This window comes from Mastigoproctus giganteus, chromosome 7 (assembly GCF_048544385.1).
Source record: "Mastigoproctus giganteus isolate SK-2022 chromosome 7, ASM4854438v1, whole genome shotgun sequence".
NCBI lineage: Eukaryota > Metazoa > Arthropoda > Arachnida > Uropygi > Thelyphonidae > Mastigoproctus > Mastigoproctus giganteus.
In genome coordinates, this window is record NC_143581.1 from 72,290,199 (window position 1) to 72,309,189 (window position 18,991).

General features: G+C 34.4%; 1 protein-coding gene across 5 annotated transcripts in view; it reads left to right on the forward strand.

Annotated features, from left to right (window-relative positions):
• LOC150082988 (uncharacterized) overlaps positions 1-18,991 on the forward strand; it is a 1,785,507-nt gene that overhangs the window by 1,727,543 nt on the left and 38,973 nt on the right. For all 5 annotated transcript variants that reach the window (XM_090377722.1, XM_090377724.1, XM_090377725.1 and 2 more), the window contains one exon: positions 13,263-13,400. In XM_090377722.1, coding sequence (XP_090233848.1) covers positions 13,263-13,400 — 138 coding nt within the window. The remainder of the gene's footprint in view (positions 1-13,262; positions 13,401-18,991) is intronic.

Sequence of the window (18,991 nt, forward strand, 5' to 3'; positions counted from 1 at the left end):
GATAGAGTTTGATAAATATCTGACTCCTCTCCTCCTTGAATAACTCCTCATTTGTGAACACAGATGCAAAATACTCATTTAGTTCAGCAGCTATCTGAGAATGATCATCTACAGTCAAACCATTGATATCGTGGACCAATCTGATTCATCCCCTTCCTTTTTGAGTTTATATAAGTAAAGAAGTCTTTGCTGTTTTTCTTTGCATCCTTTGCCAATGATTTTTCAAAATATGCCTTCATTTGCCTAACCGCCTTTGTGATTTGATTAGTAGTAGTAGTGGCATGTGATGCAAGAAAGCAAATGTATGAGCTTATGCAGCATCAGCCAAAAAAAAAAAAAATCACACCATTCCCTCCAAATGCCTGTCCAGTTCCTCCTTAAATTTATTCAACCTATCAACTTCCACAACGACAGATGGAAGTTTGTTCCAGCAATTAACCACCCGCTGGCTAACGGCAAATTTCCGCACATCAATTCTACATCTGTCCTTTCGTAATTTGAATTTATGCCCCCTTAGGTTCGTAATCTGAACAAGTGGAAGGATCCCATCAGAATTCAGCGTGCTGAACCCATTCAAGGCCTTATACACCTCAATCAGATAACAGCGCAGGTGCCTAGTCTCCAGCCACTGCAATTTGCAGAACTTAAGCCTCTCTTGATAAGAGGATCCCTTCATTCCCCTCACCAATGCCCTTGTTGCCCTTCTCTGTATACGCTCAAGTAAATCTACATCCTTCCTAAAATTAGGCCTCCAGACCTGTACGCAGTACTCAAGGCGTGGCCTGACCATTGCCTTATACAGAGGGATAATCACCTGCTAGCAAAATTCCTATATATCATTGACAAAACCCCATGACCTGCCCTGGCAGCCTGTCTGCATTGCTCAGAAAACTTCATATCTGCCTGCACAATTACTCCCAGGTCTTTTTCATTTTCTACCACCTTAAGTGTAGTACCACACAGTTGGTACGTTTCTCTGGGGTTACTTCTACCCATATGCAGTACTTTGCATTTGTCAAGGTTAAACTTCAGTTGCCACTTCTTAGCCCATTTGCCCAAATTATCTAGATCCTGTTGCAGTAGCACACCGCCATTACTGTCATTAACAACCCTGCCAACCTTTGTATCATCTGCAAACTTCGACATTAAGCCTGATATACCTTCATCAATATCATTGATAAATATACAAAACAACAGTGGACCTAACACCGAAACCTGTGGGACTCCACTAATAACATTAGTCCAAGAAGAGCAGCACCCATTGATTACCACCCTCTGTCTTCTCGCACTTAACCATCCTTTTATCCATTGTAGCAACTTACCCTTAATACCATTCTGCTCCAATTTGTACAATAGTCTTCCTTGCGCAACAGTGTCAAAAGCTTTCCTGAAATCCAAATATATGATATCAAAATTATTTTTTGCATCCAGTTCCTTTGTAACCACATCATAATATCCTATCAAATTTGTTCAAATTTGAGGCTTAAGTTCTGCAAATTGCAGTGGCTGGAGACTAGACACCTACGCGGTGATCTGATTGAGGTGTATAAGGCCTTGAATGGGTTCAGCATGCCGAATTCTGATGGGATTACAGACTAGCTTGTATCTACCCTAGGTTTCTGTGTCCCCTGACAATTTATGAGCATCTTGTGCATTTTTGTTCTCTGCTACGAGTCTTAATAATTCATCTGACATCCATTTGGGCCTAAACCTAGAGCAGCATTTCTTTGTTGGAACAAAAAGCCTAGTAGCTTCCAAAATGACTTCCTTGAATGCTTCCCATTTAGAATTTGCTATTGGTAACATCATCAGTAGGTCCCACTGTATAGAACTTAAAAAATCTCCGAAACCACTGTAGTCATCTTTATGAAAGCAAAAACCTTTACCCCTGATAGTAGTTACATCTTTAAGTAAATCCCACACCAGTACACTGTGATCACTGCCTCCTTGTGGTTCCTTTATCTGTAAATTCTTAATACATGAATAATCACTGCTGGTAATCAGATCAAGCGTTACTCTCTCTTCTTGCCTCTCTAACATAGTGGTGTAGAAAACAATCATCCATTAAATCCAGAAAATCCCTGCTAGTATGCAAATGACCAATCCACAAGTTCCAGTCAATATCTGGGAAGTTAAAATCCCCTTTTATAAGACACTCTGATTTACTGGCCCAGTCTATTTCTCTGTATAATTGTTCATTGTACTCATCAGAGTCATAACAAAGGTCTATAACAAACTCCAACCCTCATTTTTGCTCTCCCAGTGCTTATGTCACACTAAACTGACTCAACCTTGCACTGTCCATCCATGTCAACTGAAAGCACTTCCTTAGATTTTATGTGATTCTTAACTAACAGCATAAACCCCTCCTCCCTTTCTATCCTGTCTGTACACTTTGTACTCCCCAAAGTCCAATTCTGCATCCCTTATATCTGAGTGACACACATCGCTGATATCCCAACAATATCTACCTTGGATGTCATAACAAGAACTTCAAATTCATCAGATTTCTTTACTATACTCCTAGCATTGGTTTACCTGGAAGTATACATGCACCTGTTCTTACTCTTAGTTACTCTAACACAGCCCATGTATTTTCTTGTCTCCTGACTCTCAGCAGTTCCTGAAATCCCAGCAACTTGCTTTCCGGGCTGCTCTTCCTTCCAATAGAAGCAGTGCAAGAATCATTTCCACCTCTGCCTGTGGCTACTATTAATCTATTAATCTCTGAACCCCCCCCCCAAACTATCAGTTTTCCGTCCTACCTAACATTGCCCCGACAGCATCAGCAAATATTCTTGCACACTCTCTATTTAAGTGTATCCCATCCCTGTAGAAACAATCTCTCCTATTAACAAGCATAGACCATGCTGGAAAAACCTCTACCCCACGAGCCCTACACAGTCTCTCCAGGGCCAAATTGATTGACAAGGCTGTCATTATATACTCCCTCCTATCGTGTCTGGGCAGGATTGCAGACACTTTCAAATTTAACCCTAACTCGAACTTTTTTTCGACATTGACCTATACTTCGTAAGTAAATCTTCATATCTCATACACTTAATGTCATTAGTGCCAATGTGTACAACGATATCACCTTTTGTGCCCTTAAAAGATGATATCTGCTCTACAACATCATCAATTTTTATCCCTGGCAGACACCCTGGTCCTATTCCACCTATCCTTTTAGCACACTATATTTCCCATTTCCCTGACAATTGAGTTACCCACAATAACTAGCTCCTGTGGGACCAGTGCATTCTGCCTTGAAGGTTGCCACTGTGTTGCCTGGTGCATAAGAGTGAGCTCTGGCATGTTGGGCCCCAATTTTAATTCCCGACTCTTCAAGCTGTCAAAAATGCCCATCAGAATGCTGAGTTGGCACCTAATTTCTTCACAGTGCACGCGCGCATGTGTGCACCTAGCACGCGCACACACACACACACACACACAAAAACATCCTCCGTGGCTAGACCATGTCCTGTACGAGAGAGATCTGTGAACAGTCGCATTTTGCACATATTTTTAGACTGTGATGCATTGGAGAATCGCCCTTTTCGGTTCTTCCCAGAACCACAGAACTTTAGCTACTTTGCACCCGTTTCTTTGCTGCTCTAGGCTGTGGCATGATTTCCGTTTAAATACAATATTAATAACAATAAAAATAAAAAAAGGATTTATAAGTTTAATTGATTAATTGCCATACTATAGTAAGCTAACAGTTTCCTACTACGATGCTACATATTAGGTTATCAAGTTTTATGTTATATCTTACGCTGTCAAGTTCAAGATATATGTAATGCTATTCCTTTTCGATACTACCTGATGGCAGCAAGTTTCGAACGGTACAAATTTTACCGATGCTAAGTAATAACCCACAAAATCTCTATCTAAGTTCAAAATAAACTAAGTATCGTAACTAGGAATATAAAGCTACTTCTATAAAATAAATTAATATGCCAATTAAGTCAATAAAATGGTAAAAATTTAAGAAAAACTTCTCTAATAGTTGGAGCCATAAAAACTTTGCCCGCACCGAAAATTCCTCCCCCCCCCATGAATCATTTGTGCAGCTTGCTACCTCCTTGAGAACTGTTTTTTCAGACTATGCACCTTTGAGTTTGACATCTCTGCTTTAGTTGCCTAATATTACGAATAACCCAAGTTATCCATCAGAGTTAGTTATGTTTCATTTCATTTCTGTGAGACTAATGCGACAATATTTTTTTCTTGGATACCACTGCAATATTCCTATTTAAACTGAGCTATTCATCCACATATTCACCACCACTCTATAGATTTTCTTGACACCAAAGGAACTTGCATCCCCCTCTTGTAAAACCTGCTGTCAGCCTCCAGAACCATATCGTGACAACCAAAGTAACAGCATGCTCATCATTGACAAAGTATTCCTCACAAAGGCCATTCTTCTCAAAGATGGGTTGCCTCCATAGCCAGGTGGGCAGGAGCAGCAATGCGTAGCACATGCTTCTTGATTAGACCGGGGTTCGAGCCTGTGCTCACCAAATACGGAGGATGCAGAAAGGTCAGGGAATGACCACCGCATATCCCCGGAGCAATATGGCCTTAGTTGCTAATGCTCCTAAAAAAAACAAATAACAATAACAAATCACAAAGATGGAAGTCTGACAGTGCAAGGTTGAGATTATATAGGGGATGTGGCAGAACAGTCTGCCTGAATTCCACAATGGTTCCATTGTTAAGATGCTTATATAAGGTCTGGCATTGTTATGATAAAGGAAGAATTTTCCTTTTTCTTTGGCCTCACCCTTGCAATTTGTATCTTCAGCTTCTGTGGCGTATCCAAATAGAGAGCAGAATTGATCATGCTTCCCCAGGCCAAGAAATTCAAAATGATTCACCTCATTCTAAAAATGGAACATGATTTTTTCAGTGGATGGCTGGACCTTGAATTTCTTCTTTATTGGTATATCCTCGATACCACTTTGACTCATGACCTTAAATATGCCACTGGCAGAATACACTATCAAGAAAACTACCACCCACTATCTCATACTGCTCCAAAAGGTCGACACAAAGCTTCACTCTCTGCTCCTTGTGATCTGGAATTAACATTTGCAGCACCCACAATTTCCTGTATCCTAGCTTGTCCAGAATAATTTTCAATGCAATAAAACCTATTCACACTCTTGCTCACATTTCCTGGGTCTTAATGTGTTTGTCTTCACAAATTAATTTTATCCACTCTCTCTTTCCATCATTGCTGAGGTCTAACCTTGATATACCCGTTTTAAGGGTACTTCTGCCATTACTGGCATGGCTAATCCCTCACTTAACTGTGCTCACATCCAGAGCTGGCCGCAACTTTGCGGGGCCCTGTGCAAGTTGGGCCAAACAGTCTAGGAAGTTCGGACTAAAAAGGGGGGGGATAAGCCAATGTTTCAAAATTTCATACTTATTTCATGTAGGAAGAATAGAAGAGAATAATGTGATATTATGATCACTATTTAATATGCTGATAAATAATAAAAAATTGACTAGAAATATCATATGAATTTCCATTACAAAAACAAAAATAAAGAAAGAAAAACAATCAGTAATGATCCAAACAAACAATTATCCAAATATATCAATAAATTAGTTTTTTCTACACCCGAGATAAACAGTACCTTATATTGAATCCAAATGCGTGTTTAAAGTAGTGACTTTTCTAACAGTTAAAAAAAAGTAAGGAAAAGTGCGATAAAAGACCATTATGTCATTATTTCACTCTTATGCACTGATTACCATGGTTATGAGTCATTTTTAACCAATAATCTTCAACTTTGGGAAAACTTAATGTCAAATACTAGAATTCAAATTATACAGTTTTCATTAGGTTATGCCATGCCATTACAAATGTCATATATTTCTTTCAAACTGTTTTAATTATGGGCATAGAAAACATATTATATGCAACTCAAGTAAAAAGTGTTTTATTAACTCATATGAATTCGTGAGATAATACACCACTTTTTGCTCTTGTTGCATAAATAACTACAGGGTTGTCAAAAATTATTGAAGTGTGCCACTAACTTGATATAAATCCATTATTAATTCAGAATTATAGTCATAAAAATGACTGATAATCATTAAAGAAATAAATAAAAGAACACTTCTAAATATACTCAGTAACCAAAATTGTAAACGATGTAATGTACGGCCAAAGTTGAATGATAAAATTAAATTTTGACATTACTTTGATATATGCTGTCATTTTCAGAAAGTAGTTTGGATCGTCATCATTTTTCTCTTTCTTGGTGATTCCCTTCTACTTTTGACTCTCTTTTTCTCAAGGTAACTCGAGAATTTTTTATTTTTTTTTTGGCTGGAGCAGCATAAGCCTCAGGCTTCCATCTTTTGTTGTGGAAGTTGGTAGCCTAAATAAATTTAAGGCTCAGCTGGACAGGCATTTTGAACAAATGGAGGGGTGAAATGGGAGATTTTTTGGCTGATGCTGCATAAACTTGCTTTCTTGCATCATATGCCTCTACTGATGCTAATGCTACCTTGCATCATGTAGCTAATAATAATAATAATAAAAATAATAATAACTTTAGGAAAACAGAATATAGTTTTAATAAAATTATGGATAATTTGTTGTCATGTGACTGTCATTCATTTATGATCACCCTGTATTTATTTATCACATATTAATGCAAAAAAAAAGGAAATAAATAAAATCACATATACATTTTCCTGGCCCTTTTTCTGCAAAATCACTTGCTATATCATTGTAATTTATTTTATCTGCCAATTCAAGGTCAATTGATATTAATGATAATAAAGTAAGCCTTTCTTGACAGATTGATGATCTCAGGTAGTTCTTTATTAGTTTTAATTTTTAAAATGATCTTTCACTTGAAGCTACTGTCACGGGACTTGTTAATATTATCCTTAAAGCTATTGTAATATTAGAACACCGTTAAATTCTTGGAGTATACTGCAATACTTCAAGACGTGAAATTTATGGGTACAATGGTTCTAAACATTTTAATTTCCTCATAAAAATCAATTTTGTTGAAATTGAAAAAATTTTGTATGAAATATTGAACAAAAATTTTCTAGTTGTTGTTTTAGGTCTGCTTCAGGCATGACTCACAATTTACTGAGATTGTACAAAAAACCAAAGACATCTTCTTGTTCTTTATACAATTTAAAATGTTTTTAAACAATACTACAGGAACATCAACAATTAATGAAAAAAAAATGATTTTGTAAATTTCTTCTGGGTTCAATATGGGATCATCTCTACCTTCATAATCAAAAATTCTTCTTTTTCGACCAACACGCCACTCCTTGAAGGAGATATCAATGTTTAATTCCTCACATAACCGTTTAGCTGTTGCTAAACAAGAGACGTATCCATTTTCCTTATACTTTTGAAAGAAATTAATTAACTCTTCCAAATGCCTCTCTGCTATATCTATATTCATTGTTGAACTTTGCAACAATTTACTAACAAAATTAACTTTTGTGAGTAATTCATACCAAATTACAAGACTTAAAATAAATTCAAATTCATGCATATGTTTCTCAGTGCTCCTGATTTCTACTTTTAGATCATCGTCAGAAACTTTTTCTTGAACTTCATTCAATGCTGAATAAAATTCTACCAGTTGAAGCCATATAGCTTTAACACTATTCATATGACACTCCCATCAAGTGTCTGACAAAGGTTTTGGTGTATACTGCATTATGTGTTTTTTCAATAGATCCCAACTAGATGTCATTGATGAAAATAAAGTATATATTCGTTGTATTGTCTTGAAAAATTTTACTCCAATTTGGGAAGATTTGGCAATATCACCCAAAACAAGGTTTATATTGTGACATGCACAAGGAGTATATATATCGCTTTAGGTTTTCCTTCAAAAACCGCCCCTGAACTCCTTTATTGATATCTTTCATGTTTGACCCATTATCGTATCCTTATCCTCGACAATTTTCAATTGGTATGCATAATTCTTTTAATAATGCCTTCAATCTGTCGAATAAACCCTTTCCAGTTGTATTGTTAACAGTTAAAAATGTGACAAAATTTTCACGAATCTCAACATTAGCATCTTTGATATACACAAACCTGAATACAACCAATAACTGTTCTTGTTGACTTACGTCTGGAGTATGAGTTTATCATGTCTACAATAGTTTGCTTTATTTTTGAACCAATTAGCTCAATTAATTCATCTTGTATTCTATGGGAAAAAGATGTAATATTTATTTTGCAATCAGTGCTTTGTCTTTCTAAGTAATTATTTATGTGTTTTTTTAAAACTAGATCAAATTTGGATATTAGTTCCATAAGGCTAAGGAAATGTCCATTACTGGGGTTGAAAAGTTTGTCACTTGTTCCTCTTAATGCTAAATTGTGCTTTGCCAAGTAGATAATGCCTCCAATAATCCTGACAAATACTTGACATAATTCTTCCATTTTTTATTTTATAAGTTCTTCACTTCTCGCATCTAGTGATGTTCTCTTAATTAAATTTAGTTCCCTTTCCATTAAACTATTCATACATTTGCAATGAACTGGCAACCGTTCATGTTCTGGAATTCTTAGATTTAGGTGAGACCAATCATTAAATCCTTTGCTACAAAAAGCGATTTCTGGATAGGAAAAACACTATATGCTGTCCGAACTTGATGAGTATATTAACCACTGTCGTTGTTGAATTTCACCATTTGGTAACTGCTTTGTATAATAGTATTTGGAAAAACACCTTCCATTGCCATTTTGTGGAAAATTATCAGATTTTATTTGAACTGGTCCTTTTTTAATTATTAATATTGTCATTTGGTCAGATTTTATATATTTTGGCCAAGTTGCTGGATCTTCAATAGCAAAATTTTCATCGTCACCACACCGGAATGGGCTTCAGAAGTTTCATTTTTGCCTTGTGCTTCATTGTGTTCTTTAGCTTCTTGACCTCCTATTTCTTCTCTTCCTGTGTGTTCTTTTATTTCTTGATCTCCTGTTTCTTCTTCACTAGTAACTGCTACCATTGGCATTGTTGGCATAGTCTTGACACTAAGCTTTTTGTCATTGCTCAGTGTTGATACAGTAACAAATTTAAATATTGCATTTTGCAATTTAGATGCTTCTTCTTGTTTCTTTGCCAATTTTTTTCTTTTTTCAGATCCACTAGGATATTTACGATTCTGGTCTCTATCTCGCTTGCCCATTTTTCTGTAGATGCAAAAACTTTTTTTCAATTTTCATATACATATGCAATAATATTATCTTGCTTGCCCATTTTACTGTAAATGCAAAAAATTTTTCTTCATATAACATATGCAATAACATTAAATCTCATGCAAATGCATTTTCGATCGTCACACTCGTGGTATAGTAATTCGTAGATTAAATAATTTATTAAACATAAACATAAAATAACACTTTAACTTACAAATTATGACAATCCATATATGGAATATAGGTTGTTGTTATTTGGTTTTTAGGAGCATTAGCAACTAAGGCTATATTGCTCCGGGGATATGCGGTGGTCATTCCCTGACCTTGATCCTCCGTATTTGGTGGGCTTGAATCCCGGTCTAATCAAAAAGCGTGTGCTGTGCACTGCTGCTCCTGCCCACCTGGCTATGGAGGCACCTGGAATATAGGTGGAACGAGGCAACCGTCATAAGAGGAGCCACACTGATATAAGAGAAAATTTAAATAAGCACTATGAATAAATAACGAAAGACCAGTATTTAGTAAACCTAAGCCACTTTGGAGGAATATTTTTCAAAAGACACCATCAGTTGAGCTGATCTATGACAAGTAAAGACCAATCAGGGCATTGGTTACATGTCAGTAAACACCAATTAGCAATTACCACAAAGCCGACACTTTTACCAATCAGAGACCGCCATATCAAACAAGAACAATTCTTTAATTTCTTGTTGATTTTGTGCAAAACCATATAATTTATAATAATTACTTCATTAACCATTTTGTATTGTGTATTGTGCGAGCACGGGGCCCTGGGCAATTGCCTCAGTCGCCCATGCCTCAGGCCGGCTCTGCTCACATCAGCTGTCATGTCCCCCATAAACATTCTTCGATGTCACCTTCCATTTTCACAACTGCTACAGCCCTGGCATGCAGTGGTAGAACTTGTGGGATACTGGCAGTAATATTTAAATTTTAGCCAGATACCATTATATTTTATATGCAATATCACAAAAGAATTTGTGATTAAAAAAAAAAAAAAAAAAAGGTGGCACTGGTTTTGGAGTGGTCCTTGTACATCAGAAAAGTTTCTGTGTTAAAGCAGCAAAGATGAATCATGTACTGAAGAGTGGATGTCAACAGTCCCTTTCATCCTATCTAAGGCTCTTAACAAAAGATAGTTTCAGCATCTTTTAAAAGGCAGTACAAATCATATCCTTATTGTCTGTGCTGCTTTTAAAAGCAGCACAGACAATGAGGATATGATCTGTCACTGAGTTGTATGATGAGCTGAGACCAGTTGCAAAATGGTTACATGACTTAAAAAAAAGGTGCAGTTATTCATGAAGTTGGAAGGTAAGTCAGTACTAGAATTTGTTATTGAGGACTGGGTATAAAAATATATTTTTCTTGTGGATATCACAAAACACCTTAAAGATGTTTGAATAAACAACTACAGGATAAAGAGAAGTTTGTAAATTTGGGTAACTGGAAGAAACAGAACAAGACAAAACAGAACATGAAGAAACAGAACTATGAAAAAACAGAACAGTAACAAAACAGAACAATGAAGAAACAAAACTGTTACAAAACAGGACTATGACAAAACAGACAGGGGAAAAATAAAACATTTATTTTTGTCATATCTTGATATGTCGTATTTATTTATTTCATAAATACATACAACAGAATATTTACCATATTGCAAAAAGCACAGGCAAACATTTTAAAGGCTAGGATGAAGCAAGACATGAAGGCAGTTGGTGCAACTCCGAGGAACGTTATGGGAAATATTTTATCAGAAGTGAATAGGGATGTTTTGGAACACTTACCAAAGCAGTCCTCACTCACACGAAGTCTTTTTAAACATAGAAAGAAACTACTTATACTCCCAATCCAGCTACAACTGATTGTCCTGTCCCAGAGAAGTATGCTGACTTCATTTTGTATGATATGGGAACTGATGACCTAGAAAGAATATTGGCAATTGGGAATGATGATCTGCTCTCAGAATTAGACAAGGATGTCATTTATGGAGACGGAACATTTGATAAAACACCTAGCATGTTCTATCAGCTGTATACATGGCATGCTAAGATTGGCAATTCACTTCCATGTATTTATTTTCTTTTGCAAAAAAAAAAGAATATGGATACATACAACAGAATATTTACCATATTGCAACAATTGGTGCCCAATATATCACACCCAAAAAGATTCTGCTGGACTTTGAAAAAGCATGTATGTCTGCTGCTCAAGTTGCTTTTCCACAAGCAGAAGTAAAAGGGTGCTACTTTCACCTTTGCTAGAGTGTTATTAGGAAGATCAACAGTGTTGGCTTAAAGGAAGTGTACGCGTCTGATACTGACATGAAGTTGAAACTGAAGTTCCTACCTGCTCTTTCCTTTGTGCCAATACCAGATGTAAGAACTGTCTTTGACCAACTAGCTGCCACATTTCCAGATGAGGATAACTACAGTGAAGTTCTCACATATTTCTTCTCAACCTGTATTGAAGGAGTTGCAGAAAGATCACCTATCTTTCCAATTAGAATATGGAATCATACAATGCCTTAAACGCATTGTTTCATTGTAGTCACCCAAGCATTTGGAACCTATTAGATGGATTAAGATGAGATATAGCTTTCCAGCAATTATTATTAGCCAATGCCCATACAGGTTGCCCAGAAGTCATAAAAAAGAGGGATGAGACCCTTAGTAATCAAGTGGCAATAGTTGTGCATAAATATCAAAATCAAGAAGATAAATTGAGGTTTTTATGCCGAATGGTCAACCTGCAGTGATTAAAATTTTTTTTTTATATATATTTCTTTTATATTTTGTTTTATATAGATATTTCATAAATAAATAGATACGACATATCAAGATACGACAAAAATAAATATTTTAATTTTCTCCTGTTCTGGTTTGTCATAGTCCTGTTTTGTCACAGTTCTGTTTCTTCACTGTTCTGTTTTGTTACTATTCTGTTTCCTCATGTTTTGTTTTGTCATGTTCCATTTTTTCATGTTCTGTTATATCATGTTCTGTTCTTTCATGGAACCATAAATTCGATGTCATATTAAGGCTTTTAAACTGAAACTATGTCTGTGAGAAAAGAAACTAACAAATGGAACATAGTGCAATTTCTTACTCTAAATAAAAGAACCAAATTCTTAAATGTTAAGCCAGCAAGGCAACTGAAGATAGAATTTTAAGAGTAAATTTTAGAGCTCTGTTCCAAAACTTCAGAAAATGAGAAATCTCTTTGCATTTCTCTCTGAAGTGGATGGTGAATCGCACTCAGAAAATACCAATTGAAACTAGTCACACTGCACAGCAATAAAGAACTGAAATAAAAATTTTTTTAATTTTTACAAACTGTTTCCTTCGTAACAATTTCCTTCAGTAGATGAGATGCACTGTTGTACTTGTTTTGTTCAAAAAGGGCTTATTTGTGAATAACTGCTCACAGAAACAAAACTCTAAGAAAAAAGCCACTAAATTCAGCAATGCAAATAGAAGCAAATATTTGCATATTGTCAAAATATACTGAAGGTTTTCAGTCATTTTGAGGAAAACTTCCCTTTCTAAATTGAGTAGTGTTTCATCTTACTGTTTGCATAGTTTTAAGAAAAGCGCTATTCATTTATAAGTCTAAATCAGATATTCATTGTGTTCAATTCAGCTCAACTGTGTTCAGCTCAAATCAGTTTTTAGGTACATCTGCCCAGTTTTCAAGTGTATCAGTTATTTCAAGCAGAAAAAATTTCAAAAATCCAATCCTTGAACTATAAATTCATTAATCAAAATGTGAAGATATTTTAATTTTATGTTATTATAAATGTGATATACATTTATTTATTTTAACTTAACTTTTAACAAAATGTTCTCTTTGATAAATTGTGAAATCCAATGGAATTTATTGTAATTATATTTCATTGCATTGCTACCATGCATTTTAATTCATGATTCTCTCTCTATTTATCTTTTGTGCAAATCTTATGTTTTATTTTATCAACCGTTATTTTTAATACATAAATTTGTATATTGACTGACTATTGCAGGCCCATCACTGTAATGTAATAGAATTTAGTCTTCCTAATAAATCGGTGCAATTGTCTACAATATTTCGTTATCTTGAGAAATATAGTGATGATCTCGATATCAAAGATACGTCTGTCAGTCAAACTACATTAGATCAGGTAATCTCTCTCTCTCTCTCTCTCTCTCTCTCTCTCTCTCTCTCTCTCTCTCTAGGATATAAGTTTAAAGAATAAGAATATTTGCATAAAAACCATACCATTTTCATAGAATACACAAAGCATGTCTGTATGCACAATACCAAATAGTATGTATTCAACAATGTCATGAAATAAACATGACTAGTTTCTCATAAAAATATCAGCTGTATAAACTGAGTACTCTGATTTTTATGAAAGAAACAGTTTAACTAGATAAATCATAAATTAATTAAACTGTTTAACTCAGCAGTGATACCTAGCTTGTGCCGAATTAAAAAAAAAAAAAAACATGAAAATTAAAATGACTTAAGTCTTCTTGCCATTTTTTTTTGGCATTAGGATTCAGCTATCACAGCTGTCATGCCGAATACAGCAGTCACTATGTACCATTGATATTTTATATGCAATATCACAAAAAAAATTGTGATTAAAAAAAAAATGGTGGCATTGGTTTTGGAGTGGTCCTCATACATCAGATAAGAATTTCTTGTCATTGATATGACAAGGAATTTCCAAACACATCAGCACTTTAATTCTGTATGCAGATTTCATTATTGTCTGAGATAAAAAAAAAATAAAATACTAAACCTTTATTATTACATCAGTTTACAATATTATCAATTTCATTTGCAAATTTATTGTTGGCTTTTATTTGAAATTTGATTCGCATATATTATATGCTTTATTGTGAAAATTCAGTCAAGTGTGGGAAAGTGTCAGAAACCAATCTGGCTGGCTCCCAAATTCTTTAAATCTTTAAAAATATTTCTTAAGGCAAAGTTTATACTGAAAAATTTATTATAAGACTTTTATTTAAAAGTCTTATTATAACACTTTTATTTTAAAACTTTTAAAAATATATTTTTGCTCATATGTGCTTAAAAGTTATTCCACAGGATATCTTTGTGTTCATTTATACATTTATGAAAATATTTACCAGCTGTTACGACAATCTTTAATCCTGGTTTCATGTTAATTTATAAAAAAAATTATATATCATTTTTTCACATAACCGCTATACTGTCAATGAATAAATGAACTTTTAGAATAAATGAATAAATTGAACTTTTTTCAATGAATAAATATCAATGAATAAATGAACTTTTGACCTGGAACTAAATAAAGAAAGATGGAAAGAAGAAAGATTACAAGGTAAAGAAAGCCTGCACGAGAAGCATGCAAAAGTTTGATGTAATTTACCAGTAAAAGTATACTTTGCCGTAACGGCATTTGTATTGTTGCTCGCTCGGTAAACAGACTGTGGGTGTTATCGGTCTGGAGTAGAAATTGAATCCCATGGGAGATTGAAACCCTCCCAAAGTGGAGGGGTAACCTGACCTTTTTTCTTTAGAATCACTGATGGACTAGTGGATAAATTGTTTGTTAATTAATTAAGAAAAAAAAAAGGCAAAGGAAGCCCACACGAGAAGCACTGCAAACTTCGAAAAAGTTTACCGGTGAAACTACGTTACGAACATTTTTTACGACGCCAGAACTTCCAATATGACTCTGTTCGTGATTCAATTAGTTAATTCAATTAGTGATTCTAAAGAACAAAAGGTCAGGTTAGCCATACAGTAAACAGATCTTCAACTAGTATAGAAAGATTACACAGTGTTCTGGGAGGAAAGGAGCAAAGTAACATTGCTACTATTAATATAATTATAGTTATTGCTGTTATTGCAATAGTTTCCCCAAATGAGCTATACTGCTCACTTTGAGAACCTTCCCAAAGCACCATGTTCTGAGCATTATATTTAAAAATTAAGAAAAATTAAAAAAATAAACTGAAATAGCACAGTTATAAATTAAATATGATGACACAAAACTCTGTATGTCGTCTTGAAGCAGCATTCTTTTTCTAGTGTCACAAAAACTGACACTATGATATGACTGAAAGGTTAATTGATAATTAGATTCTGTAATGTGTCTCACATCAGTTCCTAATTATAACTGACAGTTACTATATTTCAAACTATTCTCTCTGTGTTAAGTTAGGGCTGTAATAAACTGTAATACTCAAGGAATAGAGAGGTGAATTGAATGCACAGCAACTGAGTGAGCTCGATCTACAAAACAAGCAAGCTTGGTCTCCTGGGCTGGATCTAAATCTGCTAAGGAATAAGAGAGTGCATGGCTTAGTTGAAGTTGCCTCCATGTGGTCCTATTGGCCAGAGCAAGCACTACAAGTCAATTTGACTGACTCAAAGATTTAGGAAAGGATTGTGTCTTTCCATGTACAGGCCAATTTCACTGACTAGCTGTTTAGACAAAGTCCTGGAAAAATGGTTCAGAGGTGGCTAACGTGGTTCCTGGAAATTAAATACTTACTAAACAATAATTAGTATGGGTTTTTGGAGAATCATTTCACATTAGACATGATGATCAAAGCAGAAGCAAACATTTGCAATGCTTTCATAAGGAGACAACACGGTCATCTCAATATTGAAAAGCCTTAGATACCACCTGGTGATATGGTCTTCTTCATTCTCTTGATTTGAGGGCCATTACCCCAATGTATACAAAAATCTTATACCACATAATGTTTCAGGTTAGTTGTCTAAACAACATATCCACTATCCTCATCACTCCAAGAGAAGGGCATACTCATACTGCAGGGTTCCATCCTTAGTGAAACTTTATTTTCAATAAGAATTACAAATACAGCAAACTCTTGATTTACAGGGATCGGATTAACCGGAACACTTCGACTCCAAATTAAAAAAAAAAAAAAAAAAAAAAACAAAAGAAAATTATGTTCCAGGTACATAATGAGTTGCTGCCGCTCTACTCTGAGACTGATAATGTCACAGCAGCAGCCGTTAAAAACGTCTTTACTGCAAGAACTCATTATGAAACTGGTACTATAAAATAAATAAAAAAAGTATTGCTGCATTATTTTTATTGAAAAATTAATTTCAGTACAATGAAATACAATGAATGGAATTTTTCATTGTACTAGTGTACAATGAAATAATTCGTATAAAATATATTATAATAACACTAAAATTAATGGTCTATGGTAACTGAAATAAGATATACAATTTTGACACTCAAATAATTTTAATTCCCAAGTGAATACTCCATCAATTTTCGTTCCATTATGTGTAGTATTTACCAAAGTATTTGACTTAATATCTAAATTGAAGACATCTTTCATAAATTTACAAAACTTCTTTCCAGCCTCTGAATTTAATTATAGATTGAAATCACCAGCGAAAACTATAGGTATACAATCCAGTGGCTCTTCCAATAATTTTGCACCTTCAATGGGATACGGCATCAAATTCCTATTTATGAATTTTTGAATTATATCTAATGACATCCCTAGAGTGATGTATATGTCAACAATGAAAATAGATTCACTATTGAATTTGCACAAAGATCCACAAATGTCTCCAATTTCATCTGATACTGCTGTCGCATTGCTGCTATTATGTTGTACAAAGATATGTGGTGTACTGATGATAGTTGAACCTTCACATTGATATATCACAACACTGCCACCACTACGAACATCCGACCCTTTAAATTGAGTCACACATTGGAATGGTTTAAGTAATATATGTTTGTCATTATCCAACCACGTTTCACTTAATATCAATATTTTGGATTTCTGTAAGATTGTATCTGTTTCTATATCTCGAACATGGGCACATAAACTTTGTACATTCATTGATGATATAGATATACCACTTTGTATGAAATCTTTTAGTTCGTCCTGTAGAGACGGTAGCTTATTATTTTTCAAGCGATCTAGTTCAGCACAAAGTTCTATATTACCAGTAGCTTTGCCGTGGTGAAATGTGAAATCATCATGGGGATTTGTAACATATAAACCTTGCAACAAAGTCACTCAAGGTCATGTATACAAGTTGCTGTTGATGATCTTTCTCATAGTTATATACAACTTTGTCGAAGGTCCCTCCTTAAGAGATTTATCTTTAGTCAAAGCACAAGCACATACTAAAGGAAATTGTGTACGTCTACATGTTAATTTATTATTATTCTTAATGTAATTAGTTGATCATTTTATAATAGATACGGGTTGGCTAGATAAATGTTTATCTTTTACATATTGTTTATAATGAAACTGAAGGTTATGTCCTATTTTTTACTCAGGAAATTTCTTCTATACTCGTTTACTGTTTCATCATCCTCAAATTCAAAATATACTAAAGTACCAATTGTGGCATTTACCAATCCATCAACCACATTTATATTTGTAGTAATCATGTACTGTTTTCTTTTCAATAATGGTAGAATGTGTGGAAGTCCTGCAGTTTCATCACTGACATTTTATGAATTTTATTTCGAATCCCTTGCGGACATAAATTAGTAGCACCTTCTTTGGTAACAAATCTCAATTCTATAATTTTAAGTTCATCTGGTAATAATGCTTCTCCATTGCCTATTTTTGTAAGAATTTTATAAAATGTACTATTGGACTGTCGAACAACTTGTACTAATTCATGAAAGTGAATGCCATAATTCTGGAGCAATGTAGTGAATGCCATAATTCTGGAGCAATGTAGTGAATGCCATAATTCTGGAGCAATCTCTAATGATCGTTTATAAATTCTTTCAATTCCAATACAGAACAAGTAATATTAGCTTTTATTCCTACTGATTTAAATGCAATATGCAATTTTTCTGCGGTACCCATTTGCATAATTTTCATTGCCATATATAGCAAATGTTAGGGAGTTACTCCACGACAATCAATCTACGAATTTCACTTGATGCCATCATAAAAGGAGTCATTTTCAATCTATTTTTAAATTTTCGTGCATGTCCCAAATATATAGCTGGAAAAGAAAGTTCTTCTGCATGTATATCAAATATGAAACTTGTTGGAGATGATTTCTGACCTGGTGCTATACATAAATATTTATCTTCAGACCATAATAATGTTTGTTGTTCAATTAACAATAGTTCATCATCATTGTTGACAGGTTCCACAATTTCATCTGAATGTTCCTGTTCACTATCATCATTTGTCCCCAAGAAATTGTCACTCACTTTTATGCCGTAGAATTTATACAAAGGTGAATTTATCAAATACCGTAACCATATTTTCACTATTTTCTTCTGCACACATCCTTGTAGATATGATGATTTATGTATAAGTCTTCGTTTTATATGTACATTAATAGCATATTCGTAATCTAATTCTCTAGATAATTGATGAACCATTATATTTATGTTAACTGGTACATTTATTACTTGTCCAATGATCCCATATTGTCCATAATGTAAATGACGAATAAAGGGTAATCGTGGTGATATCAAACGCTCAGTTACAACATCCAGTGAAGGCAAATGAGTAGGATATGTTGGATATATAAATCCATTTGATGTGGCCATAGTTGGTATCTGTCCCTCTTTTAATGAAGTATGACATGTATTACACATCATGAAAGTACTTACTTCTTGTAAAGAAAATTCATTTTGAAGTAATTCATATGAAGTTGTTGGAAATGGTTTCAAATGGTTTCATTTCGAATGGTTTCTAATTGAAACCATAAACGATCACAAACATTGCAACTAAA